We start from the raw sequence: 27642 nt of genomic DNA, 5'->3' as shown, positions 1-27642 counted from the left end.
CATTGTGTGTCCAACGCAAGTGGGTAAGAAAGGGTCCTTGGTTGATATCTCAGGCCACTACGACACCAACACCGGTTGGATGATCTGCCCAGTGACAGAGAAAAAGTAATGCTTGAGCGGTGTGGCCATCCAGACAAAACCACATTAGCAAAAACCTCTCAAGATCTAGAACACGGCTTGTACACTGGTGGATATATCGTGCCAATTTAGCTGTGATGTCTACCTTGTGGTATTTTAAAGCCTATTGGAATACTATGGTACTGTCCTTTTTGAATCAGCAGAAACTAGCACAGGTAAGCAGTCAGTTGCTCAGGGGTCAGGTTACACACATGCAGTGTTTTACGATGACTGGTTTTAAGTGCAGCTGGGGTAGACTGAGAAAGGCCTAGTCTTTGGTTCTACCTGGTTAACCGCTCGTCATAAACAGAGTAAGGCCATTGACCTACGGCACCAACTCCGGGAAGTCTCCCGGTACTGCTCTTCAGAAGAAAAGACGAGATCCCAGTAAGTTCATTCCACGTGCTCTCTGGGTCTGGGACAAATTCAGTTGGGTCCACACAGATCGCACCAACGGATGCTCTTCCAACAGTGGAGAGTAAAGTACAGTCTTGTGGCAGGACGCACATTATGTCTTATCTCTCCTTTTACCTAACCAATTACATCGGTATTTTGAGTAAATTTGGATTTAACAGACATTGTGCTGAAATTTACCCACAACACACCAAAACTGTTGACAAAAGATGTGCTTTCTGACAAACACTTATGTGTGTTTGCTTAATTGCACCCATTAACTTATGGCTCTCATACATCCCCCAGACCCTTGACACCATCCCCACTGCACACGCTCAAGTTCACAGCTGCCTAACCCCCAGGAGCAAGCTGTCATCCACCTCCTGGTATTCACCACGATCCAATCTATGCTGATGAGGACATTTCTTTTCTATAGGTCACAAACATTATCAAACTATCTAAGAGGTAATTAATGCCATAATTTACATTCCTCTTTTAAATTACTGTGAAATTAAACATTAAAAAGTTTCAGTATATGGCATTCCCTTTCATATTTTCATATTCTAAATGTGAAAAAGAAGTAACATAAAATGTCCTATCCTAGTATCACTGATCCTCTTTCAAAAATATGGGAGAGAAAGAGAGACGTGGGAAGGGAGGCACGAGCGGTGGGGGGAGAAAGGAGGAAAGCAGAAGGTACAAAGTGATGTGGGCCTGAGATACGGCAAGGAAGGGATGTCAACAGAAGGCACTGTGGAAAAAGCACATCTTAACAAACTAAAGCTGACAGGAAAGAAAACTTGAAGACGAGCCCTAAATAGGACTGCCAGAGAAACTACAGGACACCTAGACAAAGATGAATTCCAGATAAACGTCAAATGAATTCTTTAGTATAAATATGACCCAAATATTGCTTTATTCAAAGCATGTCTCAAATATTGATTTTTAAAAAGCATAAATGTATCCAAAATATTGCACAGGACATACTTGTATCTAAAATGCATTTGTTGTTTATCTGAAATCCAAATTTAACTGTGTGACACATATTTTATGTGTTAAATCTGGCAATATGAGCCCTGCACCAATTCCCCAAATATTTTAGAAATGTCAGATCCCCTAAGAACATTCTTCTCCTTTAAACTATTTTTCTTCTAAGTTTTAGAGAAAAATACAAACTTTAAGTAACCATGAAAATTTTAACTGGATCCATTCTGTGATTGCAGAACACCTTTAAACACATTCCCTTTCTCTGCATTCATTTTCAGTATCACAAACTGCTAGAAATATTTAGTACTGAAAAAGCAAAGTTTACATAGGTAACCTTAAAAAACCACGTAAACTGACGAAAGAATGTCACAGGTAAAGAAAATTGAAGTAACGATTTTACATTGGATCAATACAGACGCCCAGTGTTGAGATCAAAAGACAGTTTCTTTTTCAGTTAATTTTATCAAATCTCCTCGCACAGACATGTCTACTACAGAAGACAGGACCAGCACCAAGAGACCGGCAGGATTAACTTCAGTCCTGGGGTGCAAGTCTGCAAACTGAGATCAGAGGTTACTAATACCTGCCCAAAGGGAATTCACCGCACAGTCAGGCCTGTGGGTCAACCCAGCTGCATTTCAGAACCTCCTGCTGACAAACACCCCAACGGGCACCAACAACAGCAACTGGAACTTAGTTCACCTGAGGTGAGCCCGTCAATAACTGTTAACTGATCCCTAGGAGGTCGTGAAACACAGTGAGACTTGAGAACCAGTGTGTTAAGAAATATGAAATAAAACAGCAAACAAGCAGACACCAGGATAACTACATGCACCTCACTCAATACACAGTTTTGGCAGACTTTAACAGTTATAAATATAGTAGTAGTATATTTTACGTGATATGTTTAACTCTTGTCTCCCATGTCATCTTCTTCCGCGCTGGATCTAAACTTTAATACTCAAAAACTAACAAAATTATTGAAGCAAATACTCAGAAATGCGCAAAACTGTTATGCGTGTTTGATTATTCGCCACTGAAGTAAAAAACAGGTGATACCAGGGAATTCCCTGGTAGTCCAGGGATTGGGACTCTGCACTTTCACTGCTGAGGGCCAGGGTTCAATCCCTGGTCGGGGAACTAAGATCCCACAAGCCGCGCAGACAAAAGAAAAACAACAAAACACAGAACAGGTGACACCTACAAGCAGGTTTCCCTTAACCCCAATGTTAAAAGGACCAAGCAGATGACTGATTAGAAACACACAGGTGACTCATAAAAATCACACCTGACAATGGTCCAAGTTAAAGATTTTAAATTAACACGCACTATTTCACAAGATTACTGTATGTATGAAACTTCACTGGCTATGATGATCACAAGAAAATCCTGACTAATGAACTTAGGGAAATAATCTTAAGCATTACATATATTACATCTTAGAATAAATTTATATATATAAATAATAATATATCTGATGATGACTTAAAGCAACGGATGTTCAACTATGATATTTCTGAATGGAGATCACTGATATGTGCTTTATTATTGCAACAAAAAAAAATACATATAGTCCAAATTTTGAAAGGCAACTGTAATAATCTCTTTTTATCTTAAATCTGGTTATGTAAATTCAAACATCTTAGGTAATTATTTTAAAACTTCAAAACAAAGCATAGGACACAGCACATAATTTATGGGTACCTACGTGTGGTAAATGTGTGATGTGATAAATATACAATAAAGAATTTTTTAGATTTTGATTTCATAATGAAGAATATGTAAAAATGAAATACAGGGCTTCCCTGGTTAAGAATCCTCCTGCCAATGCAAAGGACACGAGTTCGAGCCCTGGTCCGGGAAGATCCCATATGCCACGGAGTGACTAAGCCCGCACACCACAACTACTGAAGCCCGCAGGCCTAGAGCCCATGCTCCGCAACAAGAGAAGCCACCGCAAATGAGAAGCCCGCACACCGCAACGAAGAGCGGCCCCTGCTTGCCTCAACTGGAGAAAGCCCACGCGCAGCAACAAAGACCCAACGCAACCAAAAAATAAATAAATAAATAAATGTTTTAAAAAAATGAAATACAAGAAAAACCAGTAAAGTACCAGCTCTTAAGATCATCTCATAAAAGGCCAGAATGACGATCTTCCTAGTGTAATTCAAAGTTTAGAATGACTTCAGCAGTTCTTTTTTCCATCCTGCATACTCTTAGCTTTGTTCTAGCTCAACATCATCAGTTGAAAGTTTCTCTTTTTCATTATATAGTGATACTCAAAGAACAGGGACTCTGTCCGACTTCATTTATGATTCCCCAGCACAGGGTGGAGCCAATGTTCTCGGATAAACACCGTGGGTGTTTCAATAACTGACAGTAATGACACCCTAGCCTATAAAAGTCAGTAAGTGTAAGGATTCCTGCTGTCAACATGACTATTTGTTAAAGTTGGTTTATTTTAAAAGTCAAAGTATTCTGCAGCATGTTTGAAACACTACAAAACTATTTCTTGAAGTCAAACACAGAGAAGGACACGGGGCAGCTCTGCCACCTCAAAGGGAGCCTGGGTTCGCCTCACTGGCCGACACTGACGGTTAACAGCAGCGCGTTTCCGTTACAACGAGGCATTGCTGTGGCTTTCATGGTTTACTTTTTTAGAGTCTTTTCAAAACTGAAAAATGCAAGCCAACCAGCAGGAAAGTGAAACTCCCTCGTACTGCAGCCCTGTCTGTCTGTCCAGTGCACGCACGTAAGGCAGGTGCCAGGCCTCCCTCCCGGTCCCTCCTCTCAGGCGGCTCCAGTTCAGTTTGGCAGCTGCACACAAAGGCAAATCAAACAGGAGCCCCATCGCCTCACAGGGCTAAAGCGATTATAGCTGTAAAGTACACTTCAAGAGGAGTTTATAAATTTGATACATGCATCAACTGTTTTAGCAGTGTCAATGCAGGGCTTGGAAACTGACCTCAATTCTTACAGTGACAAAGAAAGATGACTCCATCCACTTAAAAGTCTATGTTCTGTGACCAGCCCCCAGAGCCTCCCTCAGAAATTAGTCTGAGCGGACCATCAGGATGCTGAAAAATGAAAATGGTTGGTGGTTGAAGGAGTCGGCTCTCATCATGTGCAACTCTGTCAAAATCAACAGAAGGCAGGAAGTCACGGGCAAAATGCTACTACTTTCTTTGGTTGATTCTACCTTGAATCCTTCAGCTAAAATTTGACCCTGAAATATATATGAAATGCTGAACGTTTACTTTCATACTTTTCAGGGGGACAATGGAGAGGAGCAGCTGAGTTCACACGCTGCCTCCATCATCTACTAGCTATGTGACCTCATCTGTAAAATGGGGATAGTTATACGATCCTCCTCACAGTTATTGCTTTACATGAACTAATATATGTAAAGCCCTTAGAACAGTGTCTGAAACATAGCAACCACTGAGGGTTAAATTCTTATTATTTCATATTAAGGATAATTTTTTCTTAAAAGAAAAACTAATAGCAGCTGAATCCTTTCAAAGACTTGCCTTGATTTTGTTTTGTTTTGTTTTGTGGGCTCAGCTCAATAGCAGGCAGTACAAACAAAAAAACCTTTTTCAAAGAACAGGAATCTCATTCAGAAACTTGTCTTCAAACAAGTCTGTTCTAAACTCAGAGGATCTTTATAACAACTCAATTTCAAACCTAAAACAATCCTGCTCCAAAAAAGGTGAACTTTTACCCTAATTCTTTAAAAAGCAACAACAACAAAAAACCCTCAATCCTTAATAAAGTAGTAATGAGTCATTTTGAGGCATAAGAAAAAATTCACTACAAAATTTTCATTTAATGGTTAAGCAAAATAAAATAGGACCAGGGGAAAAACATCTTATACGGCATTATTAAATTCAGATGTTTCTGGGTCCTAAAGATAAGCCTGTCATATGAAAATTATGAAATTCTGTATAGGTGCTATAAAATGATGAAATTATCTGATACTGTACACAAAACCTGATAACATACGTAATGGAAAGTTTTACTAACAAAGATCCCAGAGTTTAATTAAATACTTAAAAGAAAAACATACATGCTATCATTAATACCCATATCCAGGAAAAGCTTACACAAGAATTACAAGTTTTAAATGGGCAATGTAGCTTATTTTTAACTTAGAAAAGATGCAAAAGTGTCAGCCTTTAAGCAAGGATATATTAAAGGGCTCAACAAGTGACCCTAAAAGTTTACTTAGAAATACAGAGATAGGTAATTAAAATAAATTGTGCAAACATATATTACATCAATCTGCACAAATTATAAATTCAGTGCTGCATTAGCACTGTATTCAGTGCAATCAAAACATTATCAGTTACTCTCACTGCTACTAATGCTCGTGCTCATAAGTGAAATGTGTTGTAAAATCGGGCAGAATGGGCTGGACAGAGCCTATGGTGTGCTCGTAGGATGAATAAGCAGTCCTTAATTAGCCCATCAGGTTAAGTGCAAGCATTAATGGGCCTTTCCTAAAGTCTAGCTTGACATCTTTCTCCAAACATGGCCAAGAAGAAAGTTCCATTAGCAATATTAATACAAGCTTAGTTGATCATTTTCATTCAATTAACTTCTTTCAATTAAATAGATAGCTTGACAAAAGCAGTGATAAAAGACCTAAAGGGGACAGCTGATGACTCGAACCGAACATTAGCGTGAGAGGTCGCTAGTATTAAACGGACTGTAAATCTAGCATTCAATTTGGAAAATGCATTTCTTCTGCTCTCACTCCTTTAATGAGCGATTTTAGCTGACTAGATGTGTTTGCTGCAGAAATTTCATGGGAAGTCAAGCACCCTTTTTCTTTTCTGTTTTTCTGCCCCAGTAGTTCTATTCTCAGTCGTGGTGGTTTCCTGCCAACATTCCAGCCACGGTAACTTATAACTTCTCTTTCTGCATGGTTAAAAATGAAGATATTTTAAAATAATTTATATTCAACTTGCATTAAGTTAATGATCTTATTCTACCTTTGTTACTCAATTTCTTAAAAGATTAAATACATAAAATCTGTAAGAGATTTTTTAGTGAAAAATAAAACTGAAAACATTAAAAAAACTTTTAACTATGCATCACCTTGTCATTGGAAGTACTTGGGGCAATTTATAAAAGATACAAGTAACTGTAAAAACAAGGCTTTAAAAGGAAGCAAATGTAAAATGAAAATGACTTTTCTTTTTTTTTTTTTAAAGGAATTTTGCCTTCTTTTTAAAAAAATTTTATTTATTTATTTATTTATGGCTGTGTTGGCTCTTCGTTTCTGTGCGAGGGCTTTCTCCAGTTGTGGCAAGCGGGGGCCAATCCTCATCGCGGTGCGCGGGCCTCTCACTATCGCGGCCTCTCGTTGCGGAGCACAGGCTCCAGATGCGCAAGCTCAGTAATTGTGGCTCACGGGGCTAGTCGCTCCGCGGCATGTGGGATCCTCCCAGACCAGGGCTCGAACCCGTGTCCCCTGCATCGGCAGGCAGATTCTCAACCACTGCGCCACCAGGGAAGCCCTGAAAATGACTTTTCTTAAAAGTTTTTCAAACTAACAATTATGCCTGAAACAAACCTGTATTTCTATTCTTCTAAAATGAGTCAATTCAAAAAAAATCTGTACATTATTTAACCTCAGTAAACAAAAATATTCATATACTCATTACCTTAAATAACTGAATCCATCGTTTCTGTTCCATCTGTATACATTGCTGCATTTCAGAATTAGTAGTAACTCCAATACTTTGAAATGCTGTAATATATTCTTCTCGAACTTCTGGTTTTGTTTCTGGATAAGCCAACTTGATGATCCCTAAGCACGCATCTCGAAGGCATCGAGACAGCATTATCAGCTCTTCTAAAGTAAAAGGCATCATTGATGATTGTCTCTGACCTACAACTGGAAAACATAATCCAAGTTTCTATCACATTTGGGGTTTTTTTTATTTCTTAACACACACTGAAAGACTTTAAAGGCTTAAAACTTTTCTACCACCTATGAAAATGGACAGGCCATGAGGCCAGCAACAAACCAATTCCTCAAAATTCTTACCTTCTATGGGATCACCGAAGAATTCATTATCATGTATGGAAATCAGTGAATGACTAAACAAGGAGCTGAAAAGGTAAAAGAGTGGGATGATTCTACTAGAATCTTCAAAAGACATAGGAGAACCCCTTGATATCACTTGAAGCAATGGTACCATAGACCTAGAATTGGGAAAAAGGAGAAAAAAAACCCACAATGATTTAGTTTGGGAACAAATTAAAACATGACATCAGACAAATATAATCAGGGAAAATAACGTTTACATTAGCAATTAAACTCCTTCCAGGGGAGGCAAAGTCATTCTAACAATATAGGTTAACAAATAACATAAATTAAAGAATAGGACAGCAAGCCACCACTCTTTATTAATGCTCCTGCTACTGTCTTCAACTGGATAAACTTAGTAATGTGAGAGTGAACCAGTGGTCCCAAGGTTCACTGGAAGAACAGAGAGTATGTAACGCCACTCTTGAAGACACGCACTTCACTTTTATGCTGAAAACCACCCCTTTCCCCTCTACAACGGGTCTGGTCTCATGAAAAATTTATCCAGCCACTTACATTCAGGAACGTTCAAAACAGTTAAATGTTGAGCCCAAATGAGAACCCTCAGGCTGTCTCCCCTTTAGACACTGGGCCTTGTTTCCACCTACCAGCCCCGTTACTGTTACTGTTACCGCTCCCACTTTTACGAGGAGTCCCGAGGCCGCCTGGGGCAGCTCTAAAGTGGGCGGGTCTCTCCCCTCCCAGGAGCTGCGAGCTCTCATGGTCACTTCTCCCTCCTGGTTAAACGCGGCTCCTTCTCTCGCTGAACACTCAGCTCCCAGAGGCTCCCGTGAGCTCCTCCCCAGGAATAAAGCCCCGCGGCCTCTCCAGTACGTCCGGGCGGTCCTGGGTTCGCAGACCTTGTGGGCAAGATCGATCTCTCATCTCCCTCCACCCGCACCTGCACCTTGAACATCAATTTCCCCCAAACCACAGTTATCTAGGAGGTGACATGTGACGAGGAGTCAGGAACGCAATTCCCCAGGGGCCGGCCCACCGCTGCCCCAAGTCACATGGGCGAGCAGAGCAGGAGGTGAGGCCTGGCTGAGGCGCTGTCCTCGCTGGGGGCTTTGGTCAGCTCGGATGAGCCACCCGGAGCTCTAGGGTGTCCACGCGGCACAGTTCAGGGGACAGCACGCCACCACCGGGGCTGGAGCGCAGGGCCCAGCTGTGCAGCCTGGGCTTGGCTCCTGCCGAGAAGCAGCACACCCGGGCCAGCGCCCCGCGCGGCCCCCACGCTCAGCACAGAGCACCACGCTGAGTGAAAGCCAGCCGTGCAAAACAGAAGTGCAGTGAGGGCAGACACAAAGGGACAAGCATGCTGTCTTCCCTCCTCGCCAACCTGGGGACGACAGAAAAAGGCTGTGTGCCTGGGGCACCGCACAGCAGTGGCCAAGTCCCAAGAGGACAGGAGCCCCCATCTCCCCCAGGTCGCCCCCACCAAGCCTAGCCCTGTGCCACCCACTCAGTAGAACAAAAGGGTAAGGTCATTTGTTTTGCTGATATTGGTAAAACTAATAGTTTGTATCTTTTAGTTCCCTTGTCACTAACTGCAGAAGTACAAAAACAATGAATATTGACAAACAAACACTATTTAGGGGGACATGGTACAGGTCGAGTTCAGCAGCTGCAAAGTGGAGAAAGTATTTCCTGAACCTAAGAGGGCGATAAAGCCGCTTTCAGCTGTGACCCGTCAATAATCCTTGGGTCTAAATTCAGCAGCGGCATCAGTTATGCACATATATGTCAGGACGCATAAAACTCTTACACTGCTTCCCTAAAAGAAGATAAGGGCAATTATTCAACATTAGTTTATTTGTTCTCTTTTACCCCCTGTGAGGCAAGCAAAAGGAATTAACCACGTTCACGTGAATGACAGGAAGCGTGACTGGCAGGAAGGCTCAGCCGTGCTCCCGTGGTCTCGTCCAGCTGGGGCTGGAATGAAACACGTCTCCTGATTCTCTGCCGACTGCTCTTTCTGCCATCAACACTGACTCAGATACTCCTCTCAAAACAGGTCAAAGACTTATGTGCAAATAAAAAGTCCGTAATTTACTGTAATGAAAGGAAAGACACTGATTCGTGACTCGGAGAGTTGGCTGGCTAAGGAGCACCGACGAGGCCTCAGACAAACCCTCACCTCTGGACACACCCTCAGAACAGGGGTTTCCACAGGAGGCCGGGCGACTGTCCCCCTCCCCTTAAGTGAAAGAGCTTCTCGTCGCCTCTAGAAGCTTCTGGTGAATGCATTCTTGCCTTGAAAAGCTTTAAGAGGGCTATTGTAAGTACTACTAACCACTGGAGCCACTGTGAAAAGTAATGGGCAGGATATACTCAAAACAGGCCCTAGTGAGCTAAAGACAAAAACGAACCACACCAGCCTCACCACACAGGCCCGTCCGTGACAGGGCAAAACACCCTCAGGTTAGGTTATGGTAAAGAGAGGCCTATCAGAAAACAGAAACCAGCTGCCCATACGCCCCTTCAGCTTCACCTGCATCCCCATCACCGAGGAGCCCGTGAGGCCACAGATCCGGGCTTCTAACCCAGGCCCCGAACCCAAGCCTCAGGGCCGGGGCCAAGAAGTCTACGCTTTGACACGCTCCTCTCATGAGCCTTATGCTCCCTGAAGCTCAGGAGTCCCAGCTGCGTAAGTCCCGCTATGAAACCACTGATATTTTCAAGTTACACTTAATGCCATTTTCAGGAAAATCAGGCATTTCATCTTAATTTTATTCCAATAATAAATATGATGAGATACACATTAGGAATGTGTTAATACACTATAAGTTTCTTGAGGGAGTTTATTTTAATAAATTAAATTACAAAGAAATTCATTCTCAAATGAGCTTTTAAGAAATAATGAGTTTTTAAAAATTTGTATAACTTTACTAACTTATAATATTAATAATTTAATATAATCAATACTATCTCATTTTTCTTTCACACACCATGACTCCATCTCCTCACCAGGAGACAAATGCCATAAACAAATAGGCAATCATCAGGCAGAGCCAGGACGGGACCTCTGTTGCTAAGCTGAGACACTTGGAGATCAATGATAATTTCCGGTTCCAATGATCCCCAATCTTCTTTTGCCCTAAACAAACCTGTCATTCATGAATGCCAAGGCAGGCATAATCATAAGTCTTTGAAATACACACACACACACACACACACACACACACACACACACACCTAGAAACCTTACATCTTAATTTGAAAATCACAGGATATAAAGATATTTTCTAGACCTTCAGTTATCTCTCTCTCATTTCTACTGCGGCTGCTCACTGTTGAGACGAGAGACATAGCTCCACCCTTCTGCGTTTCATCAGCTCCAGTGCTGTCATTCAAAACTCCCTTCAGTCATGTAAGATGCATTAAAATTACATGAAAAAAACATGAAAGTAACTCAAAGTTACGCTACAAGTACCCTGCCCTTCCTCTAGCAGTGGAAAGAGGACTGGACCTGGGCTCCTTTGGCACAGGGCTGGCTGGGACTCACCTGAAGGGGCTGAAAACGGGACCATCTCGTCCTCCACACACCACAGTGACAAGCTTGAGACCCAAAGAGCGCCACACTTGTACCATGTCACAGACCAAGGGAGACTGCAGGTGGATGCACAGTGAAATGCTGGACACCCCAAACTCACCCACCAGTAAGGCTTTCTATTTCTTGTCTCAAAAGAATATAAAATTCCTTTGAAAAAGGAAAGGACTTCCCTGCTGGCGCAGTGGTTAAGAATCCGCCTGCCGATGCAGGGTACACGGGTTCGAGCCCTGGTCCAGGAAGATCCCACATGCCGCGGAGCAACTAAGCCCGTGCGCCACAACTACTGAGCCCACGTGCCTAGAGCCCGTGCTCCGCAACAAGAGAAGCCACCGCAACGAGAAGCCCGCGCACCGCAACGAAGAGTAGCCCCCGCTCGCCACAACTAGAGAAAGCCCGCGCACAGCAACAAAGACCCAACGCAGCCAAAATAAAATAAATAAATAATATTTTATATATATATATATATATATAAAAACGGAAACCCTCTTCTTTCCGAAGGCTTGCCCTAAAACAAAGAAGTGCTTTCCTTCCCAGGACAGGCTGGCTCGCGGCTGCAGGCAATACAGTGCTGGCTGTGATCTCCACCGCGTGCAAGTGCACTTTAGAAGCTGAGTCTCCAGTGAACTGAGTTACACACTTCTTTTCACACTACAGTACAGAAGAATTGGCTCAGACCCCAGACAGAGGAGAAATTCATCATGGTAATGGCCTCCGTCCATTTACCGTGAAGGATTTCTGAATATTAAATTCTCTACATATTACGCATTCAATAAATATGTATATTAAAGATTCTAGCTTTCAAGTTACACGATTCACATAAAAAATCAAATTATTTCTACAAAAAGGTTTAGAAACCAATTTCTACAATACTTTATATGTTTTAATGTTTGTAATGGTGGTAAGTTTGCTTCAAATCTATATTTTCACTATCAAAAGCAGAGAAAGGACATATGAAGCAAAGAAATTTCAAGTTTCTGATTTTTAAAACATGACTAGTTTTGTTTTTTTGGCTGTGCCACATGGCATGAGGGATCTTAGCTCCCAACCAGGGACTGAACCCATACCACCTGCAGAGGAGTCTTTACCACTGGGCCATCAGGGAAGTCCTGAATAGGATTTTTAAAACAAATTTACCCTCAGATAAAGCCATACTCTTAATAATATACACAGATAAACAACTGTAAAGTTAGGCATTAATTTCTTCACTTTGTACAATTGAGACCATCTAGAATTTTTCTTCTAATATGGAACAATCTAAGTATAAGTAGTACTTAAAAATACCTTCTTACAGTGCTTTTTATTAGATCGCCACTTTTCATGTCCTTAAGTTCAATTTCTAAGTCTGTAAAACACATACCCTGTGATCATCCGTGTTGTCATAGAAGATATGAGAAACCAAAGGTGTCTCAGAAACCTGGCATTGAAGGCTAAACTGTAGAGAAGCCTAAAAAGAAACAGGGGAAATAAGAAAGAGTTAGCAAATATTCATTCAATATACTTCTTCAAAAAGAAGAAAGCTATAAACTGAAGATAATGTACAATTTAGAAAACATCTGTATTAACACCACAAATCACTTCCTTCCTACAGCAGGCTGCTTAAGGAGTACAAATGAGAACTAGTCCGTGCACCCCAACTGTGAGAGCCACTGTCTACTGTTACGGAGCGAAGCTGGCCCTGAGCTGTGCCTATGAGACCAACCCCAAAGAGAACCGGACGGGCCGTCTGAAAGCACAAGTTGACTTTGCTGCCCCTCTGAGTACGTATCGTAACATATCACTACATCACACTATTATGTATTATTAATATTATTACTACCAATACACACTAAAATTTTAAAAATATTTTATAATATTTATATTTAATAATTTAAAAAATATTTTAATATTTAACTGATTTTAACATCCCCCCTTTAAAACAAACACATAAAAATGTGTTTTTTAATGTTAACATCTCAAAACTAATTTAAATCTAAAAATATATTTTAAAGGCTTTAAAAACCCCTCCTGTATAATATCAATCTGATTAAAAAGGCTAAGGAACTTTGTGGGTAAACAGTTTAACTTTAAATTATCTTTACTTAGTATACTGCATTTTTGTAATAGGATATAATTTTCAGTCACAAAGTTATAATCAGGAGAAAAAACCTGCATAAAACATCTTTACACTCTTTTTAAAAGAGGGTACTATCTAGTATAATTTTAGAAGGGCAGGAGTCAAAAATCAAATTTCAAACTTATGAGACTAAATCACAGTAAAAATGGTTTAGGATGGTAGGAAAATACGGTTTTAAGAAAGGGATGTGATCTTACTTTAGAACCATCTCAGAAGAACAAGAAGGTAGAAGAGCAAAGACAAAGCTGGTTAGCAAGCAGAACTAAAGAACACAAAAGCTTTCACTGTGGTATTAGAGAATGCACAAGGAATGACCCTGGAATGAAAACTTGAAGATGAAAGTATTCTGAGAACAGAATTCCGTATTTTTAATACCCATATATCATCCAGTCCTATCTACTTTTTATGGGATGCTGAAATTAACACTGGATCACTGGATTTTCAGGGCAAAGACCTTTGAGACGGTGTCTGACCCCCAAAGTTGTCAAGTCAGCTTATGACGGAGCAAGTAGCAGCCCCCAGGCTCCTGAGGAGCTAGAAGAGAGCTCCTCTATCTCCTCAACAGTGCGACCACCAGCCGTGGGGTCTCCTGAGACCACCCCCAGGTCCCTTCCTGAGAAATGGCCATTAACAGTAACTGGACGATCTGACTAAATAAAAGCACTATGCAGTGTGTATCCACAATTCTCTATGGAGTTAATTACCACAGTTACTGTTAACTGTACTGAGTATAATACAAAATATTTTAATAGACTAAATTTTGCAAAAAGTGTATTAATTTAAATGCCCATAGTGAAAGAGAAAGGAATAGGGTTTAGATAAATAAGTCACTCTTCAATATAAAAGTCTCAAATTTAATTGCTTATTTTCCTGCATTCAATCAAAAACACCAGATACATTCTTCAGCATCAGCAATTTCTGAGTCTACAACAGGGATTATGGAGTACTGGTTTTTAAAAATCCAATCCAATTTTAGTGTGGTGCATTTTGAGATGTTCAAATGGCATTAAAAGCATAATCATTTAAAAAATAGTGGAAGCATAAAAGAATATGTGAAATTTACCTAGAATCATGAATCTTAGGCTAGAAAGAATCTATTAGATCACTTAACCCAACCACTCTTCAAGTGTCATGTAGACCAAAAGCAACCTGTTTCTATGAGAAAACGAGGGGACTGTGCTATATCAATTCTAAGGTCTTTTCCAGCTTAAAAATATGATGATTCTACAAAAGTGAGTTATGCTTGTCACAAGTACATACTTAATAAATGATAACAACACTATACTAATTCATTAGGTTGAGACATTAAAACAAAAATTATTGGAATAACAAAAAATGGTAAGAACACAATAAATCATAGGAGATCAATTAAATAAACCATGGAAAACAGAATAAAAACAAAGCTATAAAAAACAGGAACTGTCAACATGAAGGAATTCTAGAAGGTAATATCTGCTTGCCTTCTTTCTCTTTAATCAAGAAATTAAGGTCTTTTAAAAGAGTGTACTATCTAGTATAATTTTACTGACAGGATTTCTTAAATGTGTGTTAAATATAAATACTAACACTTGGCACCTCAGAGGTCTGAGGAACAACGTGCTGTAAGTAGGTGCTTCCTTTGCTCTTTTTTCTAAACAACAGCAACACAAGGGAAAAGATCTTTAGCAACATTTCATCCCATCTTCCCCAAAGTAATCAGTTAATACCCTGGAATAAATCATCCAGACACGGTGGACAGATGTCAACAAAAATGGGTTCTCCCAATACATTCTCTTACAACACAGTTTTTCACCTACAATTGTAACTAACATCTTTCCACATGAATACATATACATATTTGTGAAACATCATTTTAATGGCTACACATTTCAAAAGTTATATTTCAAGTTAATTTTTTTCAAGTTAATTTTGAAACAACTACAGTTCCTAAATTAATCACTCAATAGGCAATAATAAAACAAATTATTAAACCTTTTTTATAAATTAATAAAGGTTGTTTGGGACTTTACTGCTAAAAGGTAAGGAAGTGAAGTATTCTTTACATATATTGGGATATATTAAAAATTACCCATTAAGCTTTATTTAGCTGAGACAACCCTATGAGTTAATTGGTAAAGGACTATTCAAGTGATTAAAGAGAACACAGTGGAAGACTCCCGCTCACACACAGGCAGTGAAGGTCATGACAGCAAGGCATTCTCAGAGACTTCCTCTGGATGTAAAGGTGTCACAGGTAAGAGAAATATGACAAGTCACCCACCCAAAGACCACTCTGCTCTTGCCACACACAAGTGCAAATGTGATACTTTGTGCTTTCCTGCTGAAAGTGTCACTTTTTTGGCAAAAGCAATATTAAAAAACACATATAAATTTCACCTGTGAATAATGCAAGACTAAAAATAAGCTCCAAATTACCTTACTGATAATAAAAATTTTAAGATGTATTTCAGCTTGAAGCAACCTAAAACATATTTTCTTCACAAACTAGGAACTAAGAGCGGAAGATAAGCTTCAGACATACAGCTGTGTTAAACTAACATCCCAGTGCTGAAACCATGACCAGGGTAAACAGACAGTTCCCTTTCCCCTGATAATTAATCTTCTTTAATTTTAAGATGAACCGATTCAAAAAATGTACCTTCCCTCATATTAGTTTAAATTAAAATGGGAGAAAGCAGCATTCATTACCTTAGATGCCTTCCTTGATATTCCCTTCCCTTTTATTTCTTTCAAGAAAACTTTAAAAAAATTTTAAATGCCTTTGTGTATGCTTTTTCCAAGTTCACTCGTATTTCCTGTGAATTGTCATCCTCAAACGTTTAGAAAATTCTTAGAAGTTTCAAAACTCACTACAATTTATATTCCTAAATTTGACTAAAGCAGGCCTACTTTATTAATTTGATGCCTCTAACAATAACTATTGCCAATTCATTTATAATCTATATGTGATTTCAAGATAGGCAATAATAAAATCATTGTGTTGAAATGTCAAACAGCTCACAAATTTTATCTGACCTTCGTAAGAATGCAAATTATAACAATAATCAATAGCTGCTTCAATCTATTGTTTATACCAAAAATATCATTGATAATAAAAGCAAGCATGAAACCATAGGCAAAAATAATAATAATTGTTTCTCTGTAGGTACATTCTCAGTATTTTTTCTAAAATACTATAAAAATTTGTTCACAAAAACATGAACAGTATATAGTACTCCTGGAATACCCATGTAACACAAATTTGCATTTTTCTCCGCTGAAGTCATTTGCACAATCATTCTATCTCAAATTATTAAAGATATGAACTTACAAATCAAGAGGTAAGGGGGTACCCATTATCACATTTACTTAATAGTGCTTAGAAAACAGATGAGGAAACAGCTATACGCTCCCAGGGCACACAATTGTTCAAATCACAATGATTAATAACACAAGACACAATTAAGCTGGCTCATTCTATTAATTTTTGGTAGAAAAAGCAAGCACCTGATACAATAAAACTGATTCTGATGGCTTATAATGAGGTATGAACAAGGGAACTAGAGGAAAACTGTAACACCAACCTTTCTGATCCTTAAAACACTACCTTTAAAATTCCATTTCCAAGTCTCTAGATGTTAATGAAACAAAAAAGCCAAGCCCCAGAGAATACGCTCCTCCACCCGCCTTAAGTATAAACCCAAACTCCTTAAAATCAACTTTTAAGGGAGTACCTACCATAAAATGAAAATTTCACTAGAAGCTGTAATTACAGGCGAAATCTCAGGATATAAAGGGTTTCTGAAAGATGATAACCTTTGCATGACTCTAAGAGACAATTCAGCCAAGAAAAGACAAGGAGGAGGGCAGAGGCATTTTGGACAGACACTACCACAGGCAAAAGGAGAGAGGCATGAAATACCCTGGAGGCATAAAAAATAGCAAGAAAATGAAAGTAATGAAGCGTGGCTGGGGCAAAAAGCCCTAATTTTATGGCTAGAAACGGAGCCAGAGGGGTAACCAGACACTGGAATAGGAGAGGGCACTGCACTGCACCAGGCAAAGAGACGCGAGTGTTGTCCTGAGCCAAAGGGATTCACTGCTAGACGTTCAAGCAAGAGGATGAAATAATGTGGGTTGTATGTCTGACAATTCAGTCTGGCAACACAACACAAAGTACGCAGCACTCACATACCATGGAGACAATGCACACAGGGAACTACAGAGAGCGCCTAAACTCTCAGGCAACGCTGTCCACCAGAACTTTCTGTGATAGTGGAACTGGTCTACACTGTGCTATCCAATGTGGCAGCCACGGGCCACACATGACTACTGGGCACTTGAAATGTGGCTGGTGTGACTGAAGAACTGCGTTTGTACTTTTATGTAATTTTAATTAATTTAAAGTGAAGTGGCCACGTTTCACTAGTGGCGGCCCTACAGGACACTGCAGCCCCAGCGTGACCCCCAGGTTTAGGGGGAAGATGCTGAGTTCTATCTCAGGCAGCAGGAAGGGAGCGTGAGGACGGCCCCTGCTAGTAAGTGGCTGAACGGAAGTCTGGAGCTCCGGAAAGCAGGTGAAGCCGCCTGTGTGGTCCAGATCACCCAGAGAATCCACCGAGCAGAAAGGAACTAAGGAACTGAACAGGAAGAGAAGTCTAAGGTTTAGGAAACACTGTAACAGAGACAAAGAAGAACCTACAGAAAGCACTGAGAAGGAGAAGTCTGCGCCGACAGGGAAATTCTCGAGAATCCAGTGGCTTAAGCAAAGGGGCTTCAAGAAGAGGGACGAGGACGAGGAGAGGCAGACAGGCGCAGGGTCACTGGCAGCAGCAGGAGGCCCCCAGGGGACCGGGCGGCAGCGGGCAGCGAGCGAGGCCCTCGTCCAGCACAGACAACACTTCCCAACAGCACAGATCCGCCCAACACAACACCGGAGCCCTGCCCGCTAAGCCGGATTCCGAGTCAGCGAGGGGTAAAGCTGGGCGCCTGCCGACGGGCTGTCCTCAAGGGTCTACTTAAGTATCCCACTTTCTAGGCTTAGTTCTCTAGATACTGGGACAGTGCCTGCCTTTTTCTCCCCTCCCACAATACAACCAGTTAATATTTATTCATATTTAAAATTAGTGAATATGAATTTTAAATCCAAAAATTTATTCAGATTTCCAAGTTCAATGGTAAGATTTACAAATTTTCTTTCATAAAAGGAGATGGCAGTCCATTACTTAACTTTTAAAAATTAAAATAATTCACATAATCCAAAGCTCAAACCATATTAAAAAGTACATGGTTCAAGGTCCACCCTCTCCTCCTCCCTCAGCCTCCCCAGCAGAACCAGACGTGTGAGAAATCGCTTCTATGAATTTCTTGTGAACGCTTCCAAGTTTCTTGATGCAAATGCAAATACACATTCTTACTTTTTCCACCTTTCAGACACAAAAGACAGTTACTCATTGCTCTACATCTTCCTTTTTTTTACTTAAAAATATCTTAGAAATCTTTCCATTATCAGTGTAGGAAGGGCCTCCAAATTCCTTTATACATCCTGACAATCAATGTTAAACAGAAATTAAAACCTCAAATCCCAGCCCTGAAAATAAGAGGGACTAATATGAGCCTGGGAAGAGCTGAGAGTGCGTCATCAGCCTAGGAATTTACTAATCATCTTTTAAATACCTTAAAAAAAAGTTGCAAGTAGTTAAAATCTACAACAGTTAAAATAAGCCTGTTTGCTCTTTTATGAGCTATGAAAAACATTCTGAATACTCAAAACCTAATATATTTAGGCCATAAATAAAATTCCTGGAGTGCTTTCTTAGAGGAAATAGGTGCTGTACTCATAAAATCAAGGCTGCATATAAAGCTCCTTTACCATTAAACACCTTCTGGAAGCGGTTCACCGGTAAACCCCAGACCAGGGCAGCGATGCATCAAACCCAGTCATTACTACCCAAAGCAATGGACTTTGTGCTCCAATAAAAGCAAGGGGCCTAGTTCAGCTGCAAGATCCTCAGATCTCACATCCTGCTCTGACGCAATTAGCCCACAGAGAGCTAATCACCTAATCCCGGCTCGCAGTTTCCCTGGCATCTTGCTGCGTCCGACACTAATAAACACCAGTGAGCTAGGACAGCACCTAATTAGTTGGCCGCACTAGTGTTTACAAGGCAGCTGCAGGTGATGAGTTCCCTGCATACAGCTCATTTCAAAGAACGCTTTCCTAGCAAAAGAAACAGCTCTTTTCATGTTACGGGATAGCATTTTACAAACAGAGGGGACTCTGTCTGGTCACACAGGACTCAGGCACCCACGCGCCTCACAGAGGGTGGCCCCTCAGTTCCTAGTGGAACCACTACACTCGGTCTCACTGCGCTCCTCTGAGCATTGTTCTGTTAAATTCTAGGAAACTGCTCAGCTATCACTCAAAATAGAGGGAAAAGATATCAATAGTTTAAGGTTACTGTCACCTTCATCAGCCACATTTAAATTCCTATGTTTCTTGTCCCTCTCAAAAGTTCATTTCAAAGTTTTGAAGAACAGAAGTTTTTCAGGTACCAAAGTGAACTGTCAAGGGCACTCTGACGAAGAGTGCTATGAAAAGGCCTGGAGAGACACGTCACATGTTGGCTCTACCATCCAGGCACGAGTCAGACTTTCTAAAGGGGTGGCCAGGACTACGCTCCCCTCACCCCAGACAGCACACCAGAGGAGCCTCCTGGATTGGCTAACATGTCAAAGGCCGGGGAAAGGACTTAAACAGTATTAGCTGCTTTAGAAAAGAAGAACAAACAAACTTTCATTTTCCAGGACCCTGGCTGGAGGGAGCGGATGGCCAGCAGAGGGAGGAGAGCCCGCGGGACTGAGGCACCCACGCCCAGGAGACTTGCCTGGCCTTGGGTACCATGACTCGGTGCTGCACCATGAGTGTATGGCAGATGGCCGCCATCAGCGTGAAGGCCTCCTCGCTGGCTGAGTCCCTCCAGACCAGGTTTAACAGGGTGTTGGTCTGCTGTTTCGTATCCAACTTTTTCAGACATTCCTCGGTTATGTACGGTACTGACAGTCTACCATCCTCCTAAAACACACCAGATGGGTTAGTCTGAGTTAACCATGTTCTAGTAGAACTCAGCTCAACACTACAAAGATAATGTAACATCTTATTTTCCTTCAACTGAAAATATAAGAAAGGCGTTACCTAAAAATTATCCACATCACAACGAACGTATCAATATCTCTACCAAGTCACCCGTTAAAGTAAGTTGAAATCCTCTGGAGATCCAAAGTCATTATCTATGGTAGGTACCAATTTTGCCCAGTATAACAACACAGGAACTGTGAACACTCAGTTTTGCTTACTAATGTGACAATATTTTTAGTCCTTACATTTTAAGAAAAATTTATTTCATATTTTTCAGATTGCATTATACTAAGCTTACATGTGTGAAAATGTATTACCATCTGATAAAATCTTCATTTTAAATTATCTGAGATACCACAGTTTAAGCAAAATAGTCAGAATATTCAAGAACTTAAAAAACATCAAATGAAATACATAAACCTGTTATTTTACAGCTTAACTTCTCTAGAATATCTGATTCACTGACTAAAAGCTGAGCTAATACTCGATGCAGTTTACCTATTTGGGATATTAACCAAAGATATATACTTTTTTCATATATGTACATATATATGAGTATACAAAAATTACTATATATACAACACTGGGTATCACTGACTGTACTGTTTGGAAACCTGGATGAATATAATTTATGTAACTTGTAACAATCTACCAAATAAAACACTGTATTAGAGATGTATCTAATATATATATATATATATATCTTCACTAAAGATACAAATCGCATTTTGTATAGGCACACCTTGGAGATACTGCAGGTTTGGTTCCAGACCACAATAAAGCAAACATCGAAATAAAATAATTCACATGAATTTCTTGGTTTCCCAGTGCATACGAAAGTTATGTTTACACTCTGTCATAGCCTATTAAATACATAATGCAATAGCATTACGTCTTTAAAAAAAAACAATGTACATACCTTAATTTAAAAATGCCTTATTGCTAAAAAATGCTAACCATCACCTGACAACAAAGAACTGCCAAAAACCTTCAATGTGTAAAAAATGGAACATCTGAGAAGTGCAATAAAATGAGGTATGCCTATACAAATAAAATTTAAATTTCACAGATTCTCTTGAAGGTTAAGTATTAACAAACTGTCTTCTAAAAACAGAAGTTTTATCTACATTTCATCTACAGGATCCCACTTCTTTTTTTGACCATACAATAAAATTCATACTTTTTGTTGTGCAGTTCTGAGTTTTGACAGATGCAAGAGTTCCAGCACCCACCAAAACTCTGTTTTGTCTCTTTGTAATCAACCCTGCCCTGGTCTAAGCCCTGGCAACCACTCATCTGTTTCCCCCTGTCCTCCTGTTATGGCTTTTTCATCTCTGCTAAGGGAGCCTCTGTGCCCTTTCACTCGACCCCCGCAACTCCCACCCCACACAGCACGAGTCACTCTCAAGTGTGCTGCTCCTGGGACTAGACTCGGCATTAACCAAAGAGAAATTTCCTAACCAAAAAATATATATATCTAAAACCTAGTACAGCCACACCTCAAGCCATTTCCATTGTGTAATTAAGAGAAAAAGACGTCAGTGGCAGACAAATTGTGTGTAAAAGTGACATAAAGCTTTTTATTCCTTGAAAATGAACAGTAAACAACGCTCGGTGAGAGTGGGAGATAATATGTGACACTGTTCGTAAAATGAATTTAAAAACCAATCATAGTATTTATCATCTATAAAATTTGCGCAAATTGACAAAAGACGTTGTGTGCTGTTCACAAGACAGGGTAAGAAGAAAGTTAACCTTATTTTTTCTTTTAGGGGCTGAGGAGGAGGAGGAAAGGGACTGACTGTTAATGGATTTGGGGTTTCTTTGTGGAGTGATGAAGATGCTCTAAAATTAGATAGTGGTGATGGCTGCACAGTTATGTTACTATACTGAAAAGTCAATGAATTGTGTATTACTCTAAAAGGGTGAATTTTGGAACGTCCCTGGCAGCCCAGTGGTTAGGACTCTGCAATTCCACTGCAGGGGGCACGGGTTCAATTCCTGGTTGGGGAACTAAGATGCCACATGCCGTGCAGCCAAAAAAAAAACCACAATATTTTTTAAAATAGATAAAAATAAAAATATATTTTAAAAAATAAAAGGGTAAATTTTATGGTGAAGTGTATCTCAATAAAGTTTTTTTTTTTTTTTTTTTTTTTTTTTTTTTTTTTTTTGTGGTATGCGGGCCTCTCACTGTTGTGGCCTCTCCCGTTGCGGAGCACAGGCTCCGGACGCGCAGGCTCAGCAGCCATGGCTCACGGGCCCAGCCGCTCCGCGGCATATGGGATCCTCCCAGACCGGGGCACGAACCCGTATCCCCTGCATCGGCAGGCGGATTCTCAACCACTGCGCCACCAGGGAGGCCCCAATAAAGTTATTTTTTAAAAATTCTTTAAAAAAAGAAAAAGTAGAAGAGCGCCCGACACACAGTAAGTGCGCTTCCTGAGAACTAGCAGCCTAACCTTTTAACCCAATCATTTCACTCCAAGGAACCGTTTCCTAAGTAATGATTAAACTAATATACAGGATGACCCTATTTCACATTAAAAAACCAAACACAAAACTATGAATCTCCACATAACCTTGTACAGACATTAAGGAAAAGGTATGGAAGAACTCGTGTCCAATCACGAGGACGGCTCTCTCTGGGGAAGGGCACGATGGCAGTGCAGGTGGGGGCCCTTATCTCTACAGCTGAAGGCTTTACAATAAGACCGTCTTGATGTATTATTTATATAATTAGAAATAGGATGGACACAAGCTTTTGACTTCCGACGTCACATGAAGCTGGGCTCGGACGCACAGGACCCGGGAGCTTACTGGAGAACTTGTCTGCGTGTCTGTCTCTCCACTCTCGTCTTCAGAGTCACTGGCTGAATCCTGACAGCTTGTGTAGGCAGGTGAAACCGGCAACTGAGAAAGGAGGGTCTGGAGGACTCTCAAATACACTAGCAGTCCTTCCTCAGAGAGGGCCCCTTTATAAAACAATCAGTTACAACCATTAATTAAAAGGGATCAAAAAGAAACTGGAAAACTCAGGTTAACATTTTTCCTGTACTCAGGGAGGCATTTCTGACCAGGACTTATATAGATGTGTGCATTAAAATATACTACAGGAAGATACCAAAATTCTACCATAGGCACATAGCAGTTTAGCATAAACGGGGAAAACATCCCCACACTCCCAGGAGTTCTCCCATTCAACTCTAAAATTCTTTTTAATCTGTGTGGCCTTATAATATGTATTTAAAGCAGACTTTTTCATTGTGCCTAGAAACCTTCCCTAGGGACACTGCCCAGGCCACAGTCCTTCAGCAAATACACCCTTCCAGAAATCCCTACCCCAGAGGCCACCTCGACAACGGGATACCCGCCACCACACCCCCTGCTCTTATGCGCTAATACCACCTCTGTGTGAGTTCGCGTAAGACACATCTTGCATTTCATACCCAAATAATTTTCGCCAACAGTTAAAACAAAGTAGAAGAGCCACGGCGCTCCACCACCGGTCTTGGAGCGTGGACACTCTATGGACAACAGTGCATTCAGGAAGGGCTCATAGGGGAAGACGGTCTGCACGTCGGCCAAGGCAGGAATGACAAAGTGGAAGACCTGCTCCGTGAAGGGGGCTGCCAGGACCTCCTTCGTGAAGGCTGTGAAAACCTGTTGCCTTAAAAAGAAAAATGGAAGCTTTTAATAAAACCAAAACACACTGTTCACAAAATCATTGATTCAAATCACTGGTCAGAAAATATCTTCCTAATCAATGTTAAGCTTTCAGTATCAACTAGATTACCCTGAACTTAATGTTGTGTCTTTCCTATAAAAAACACTCTGCCATGTTTTTGCTAACTTTTGATAGCTACTAGAAAGCAAGAAAATAACCAGGTCATCAGAATTATAAATTTATGTTAGGGTGCAGGACAGATAGAAAAAGTACATTTTTCTTTAAACTGAGTCATACTAACAAAGCAAAAATTTGACTTTCAAGGCTATATTTAACAGAGCATCCTATGTCAAAGTTATTGTTGGATACATAGGATCTTGTGAAATTACAAAATCAATAAATTGATTCCATTCTCACCTTGCACCTTCTGGACAGGAGTTGTAAGTAAAGTGCAATGGTTTTAAAACATTCTCTAGCAAAATTTTTGCTATAGGAACTCGAGATAAATCAGAATATTCAATACTTGATGGAAGCTTGCTGTTAATTAACAAATAGAGAGATCTATAATACCCTGAAAGAAAAGAAAAACATATTTATAATTTGTATCAATTCATACCTTTTCTTATAAGGAGGGGAAAAAAAAAACTTGTCAATTTTTAAATGCTTTTTATAAATCTCCACAGGTACAACTTCAAGCTAATTTTTCTTCAAGTTTTTATTAAGAAAACCTTTAGGCACCCATGTAGCTTGAAGTGATGCATAAAGTCCACATACCCACTACCCAGCACCAACAATTATCAACTACAGCCAGTCATCTATGCCTCCACTCATTTGGAAGCAAATCCAAGATATAATTATCTCAGTATATCATCAAAGGACTTTATCTTTCTTAAAATTACCATCATCACAGCTAAAATAAATTAGTAATAATTCCTCAATATCACAAATACCTATCAGTGTTCAAGTCTCCAATTGACTCATGTTATAAATTTTATTTAACTAGTTTGCTTGCATCAGGATCCAAGTAAATCCCATACATTGTGATTTTTTAAATCTGTCTCTTAAGCATCCTACAAGTAATTAAGTCATTTTGTGGTTTTTTAAACAATATCATCCTGAACCTAGGACTTTAACCCCTGGGTAGACTTCCGTCCACTGCAGCTGTTCTACTTGCTGATACTCCTGACCATCATCATACTGCTGACAGGGTGCAGTCAGGTGAGCATCGCTGCTTCCTGACGGGACAAGATGGCCTGGTCTCACCTTCTCATCTCCCAATCAGGACCAGGGACTCTTAAATCCATTTTAAAGGAAAGGATGCCTCTGGAGTCCACAATGTGGGCACCGAGGGATTCACATGTTTTAAAGATGACCTCTATGAAGCAGAAACACCTGGCATGGCCTTTCTAAGCTGCTGATGGGCTTTCTAGGGGTACGGTGAACATAACTCTGCCGCCACTAACAGCTCAGGGCACGCAGTCCTATACAAGTGTGTGCCCGCTTCTTGCACGGCAGTAAGAGCATCTTCGGGCGCAGTCTGCAGGCACCCGTTGCTGTACGCTCACGCGAACACACTCTCCACCTGCTTGGTCTGCTCCCTCCAGCTCTGCACCTGACTTTTGGTCGCTGAACGCATCACCAGACCTACTCTGCCACCACCCCAGCTCTAACCTCACACACACTGATCACCAGTGACGCGCAACAATAAAGCCTGAAAGCTCTTCTGCTATAAAACTGAAAAGATGTAAATACATCAAGAAAAATTTTTTAAGTAGCGTATTATTAATATATTAACACAAATATGTGTACATTGACAGCATGAACAGAGCATTAAGTAGTTTAGCTGCAATTGTTAAAAAGCTTCACATTAAGTCAACATACAGTGCACAATAACAACATGAACTAGTAAATGAACATGATGTTAAAACATTACAGACTAGTCATGTCAGGAAGTAATTTATCAAAAAAGATGAAACATGGCTATACCACAGACACTGGAAGCAGCACCTTCTGTGTAAGATTCTGAAGCATCTCTTAGTTCAAGGCAAATTTAAAACTAATGCATATTTCTCAGTTATCATCTTTACACTTCTGAAAGCAAGAAGAGTAAAAATTCTCATCGAATGCTTAGTCTTTTTTTTTTTAAAGAAGATGTTGGGGGTAGGAGTTTAGTAACTTATTTTCTTTATTTTTGCTGTGTTGGGTCTTCGTTTCTGTGCGAGGGCTTTCTCTAGTTGTGGTGAGAGGGGGCCACTCTTCATCGCGGCGCACGGGCCTCTCACTATCGCGGCCTCTCTTGTTGCGGAGCACAGGCTCCAGACGCGCAGGCTCAGTAGTTGTGGCTCACGGGCCTAGTTGCTCCGCGGCATGTGGGATCTTCCCAGACCAGGGCTCGAACCCGTGTCCCCTGCATCAGCAGGCAGATTCTCAACCACTGCGCCACCAGGGAAGACCTGAATGCTTAGTCTTAAGTCAATATATATAATAATACATCAATTAATACAGTGGACCATTTACAATTGCCATTAATTTGCTTTTTAAAAGATCAAATTCCACAAATTTCAGTTTACTTTTAATTAACTCAGTAGTTTCCCTAATTTTTCAACGAACTAAGTAGGGTTTCTTTTTTTTTTAAACCTAAGCCAAACAGTAAGGTTGGATGTATAAGAATTTAATTTCTACAGTTTTAATCCTGAGAATTAGCTAGATTTAACCCATCAACAGATTAGTCCATTTCAAAAAAACAAAAGCAAAATTATTTATGTTTTTATCAGTAACTGTTGCTTTCTAGAACACCCTACAGCTCCTTCTGACTCATAACATACCCATTCTAACGTTAATGCTCCTGAAGTCCAGGAGCCCTGCAGCATCTGAGTTTTCCACCTGTGAGAACACCGGGAGTCAGGTTTTTGTTGTTGTTGTCCTTGCTGGCCACACCACGCAGCTTGTGGGACACCTCAGTTCCCCAACCAGGGACTGAACCAGGGCTCACGGCAGTGAAAGCACCGAGTCCTAACCACTAGGCCACCAGGGAATTCCCCGGGAGTCAAATTTTTTACTTTATGTTACTTAATTAACATAGAAGTTTTAAAAGTCATATAGTCTTTCTGCCAGCAACACTAACACGTTCTCAGAGGAATTTCAGATCTAGGTTATTATACCTGACAGAATGCAGTCACTTTAAGACGTGTGTCACCGCGTTAGTAAGAAAATTCAAATAAACTGAGCACCTTCCTCTCCTCTACTGAACTACTGTGATTCCTGGGACAGGCTCTTCCCTGGTGGGTGTGGCACTGTGTTTGCGGAGTGACTGTGCCCACCACCCGGGCCGCGGCACTCAGCCAGGGCAGCCAGGCCGGCACTGCGGGCCCAGAGCACCTGGAACAACTTCCGAAAGCAGACACTAACTTACTTCATTTTCAAGCAACAGGAAAAGTGAGGTAAAGATATCAGACACATTTCCAAATTTTGCGGGTGGGTAGAGACGAGGACAGATGTCAGAATCTGTGATTCACACAACGCTTCCCACCCCGAAAGGTGCCCTGGCTGGTGCCGACTGCTCACGACCACGCCACCCCCAGTTCTTATACAC

At 40.6% G+C, this 27642-nt stretch overlaps 1 protein-coding gene across 1 annotated transcript in view; it reads right to left on the bottom strand.

Moving 5' to 3' along the window:
- Positions 1–27642, bottom strand: part of UBE3C (ubiquitin protein ligase E3C) — a gene marked incomplete at its 3' end in the record, with an annotated part of 112929 nt that overhangs the window by 47286 nt on the left and 38001 nt on the right. Inside the window, exons 7-13 of the mRNA XM_079710952.1 lie at positions 24468–24621; positions 23833–24053; positions 23204–23358; positions 20133–20320; positions 12511–12597; positions 7556–7713; positions 7170–7402 (exon numbers count right to left, since the gene is read on the bottom strand). Of these exons, the coding sequence (XP_079567078.1) occupies positions 7170–7402; positions 7556–7713; positions 12511–12597; positions 20133–20320; positions 23204–23358; positions 23833–24053; positions 24468–24621 (1196 nt within the window). The remainder of the gene's footprint in view (positions 1–7169; positions 7403–7555; positions 7714–12510; positions 12598–20132; positions 20321–23203; positions 23359–23832; positions 24054–24467; positions 24622–27642) is intronic.

This window comes from Hyperoodon ampullatus (assembly GCF_949752795.1).
Source record: "Hyperoodon ampullatus genome assembly, chromosome: 9".
Taxonomy (NCBI): domain Eukaryota; kingdom Metazoa; phylum Chordata; class Mammalia; order Artiodactyla; family Ziphiidae; genus Hyperoodon; species Hyperoodon ampullatus.
The sequence above is the reverse complement of the archived record's forward strand: the minus strand, read 5'-3'. Positions and strand labels throughout refer to the sequence as shown.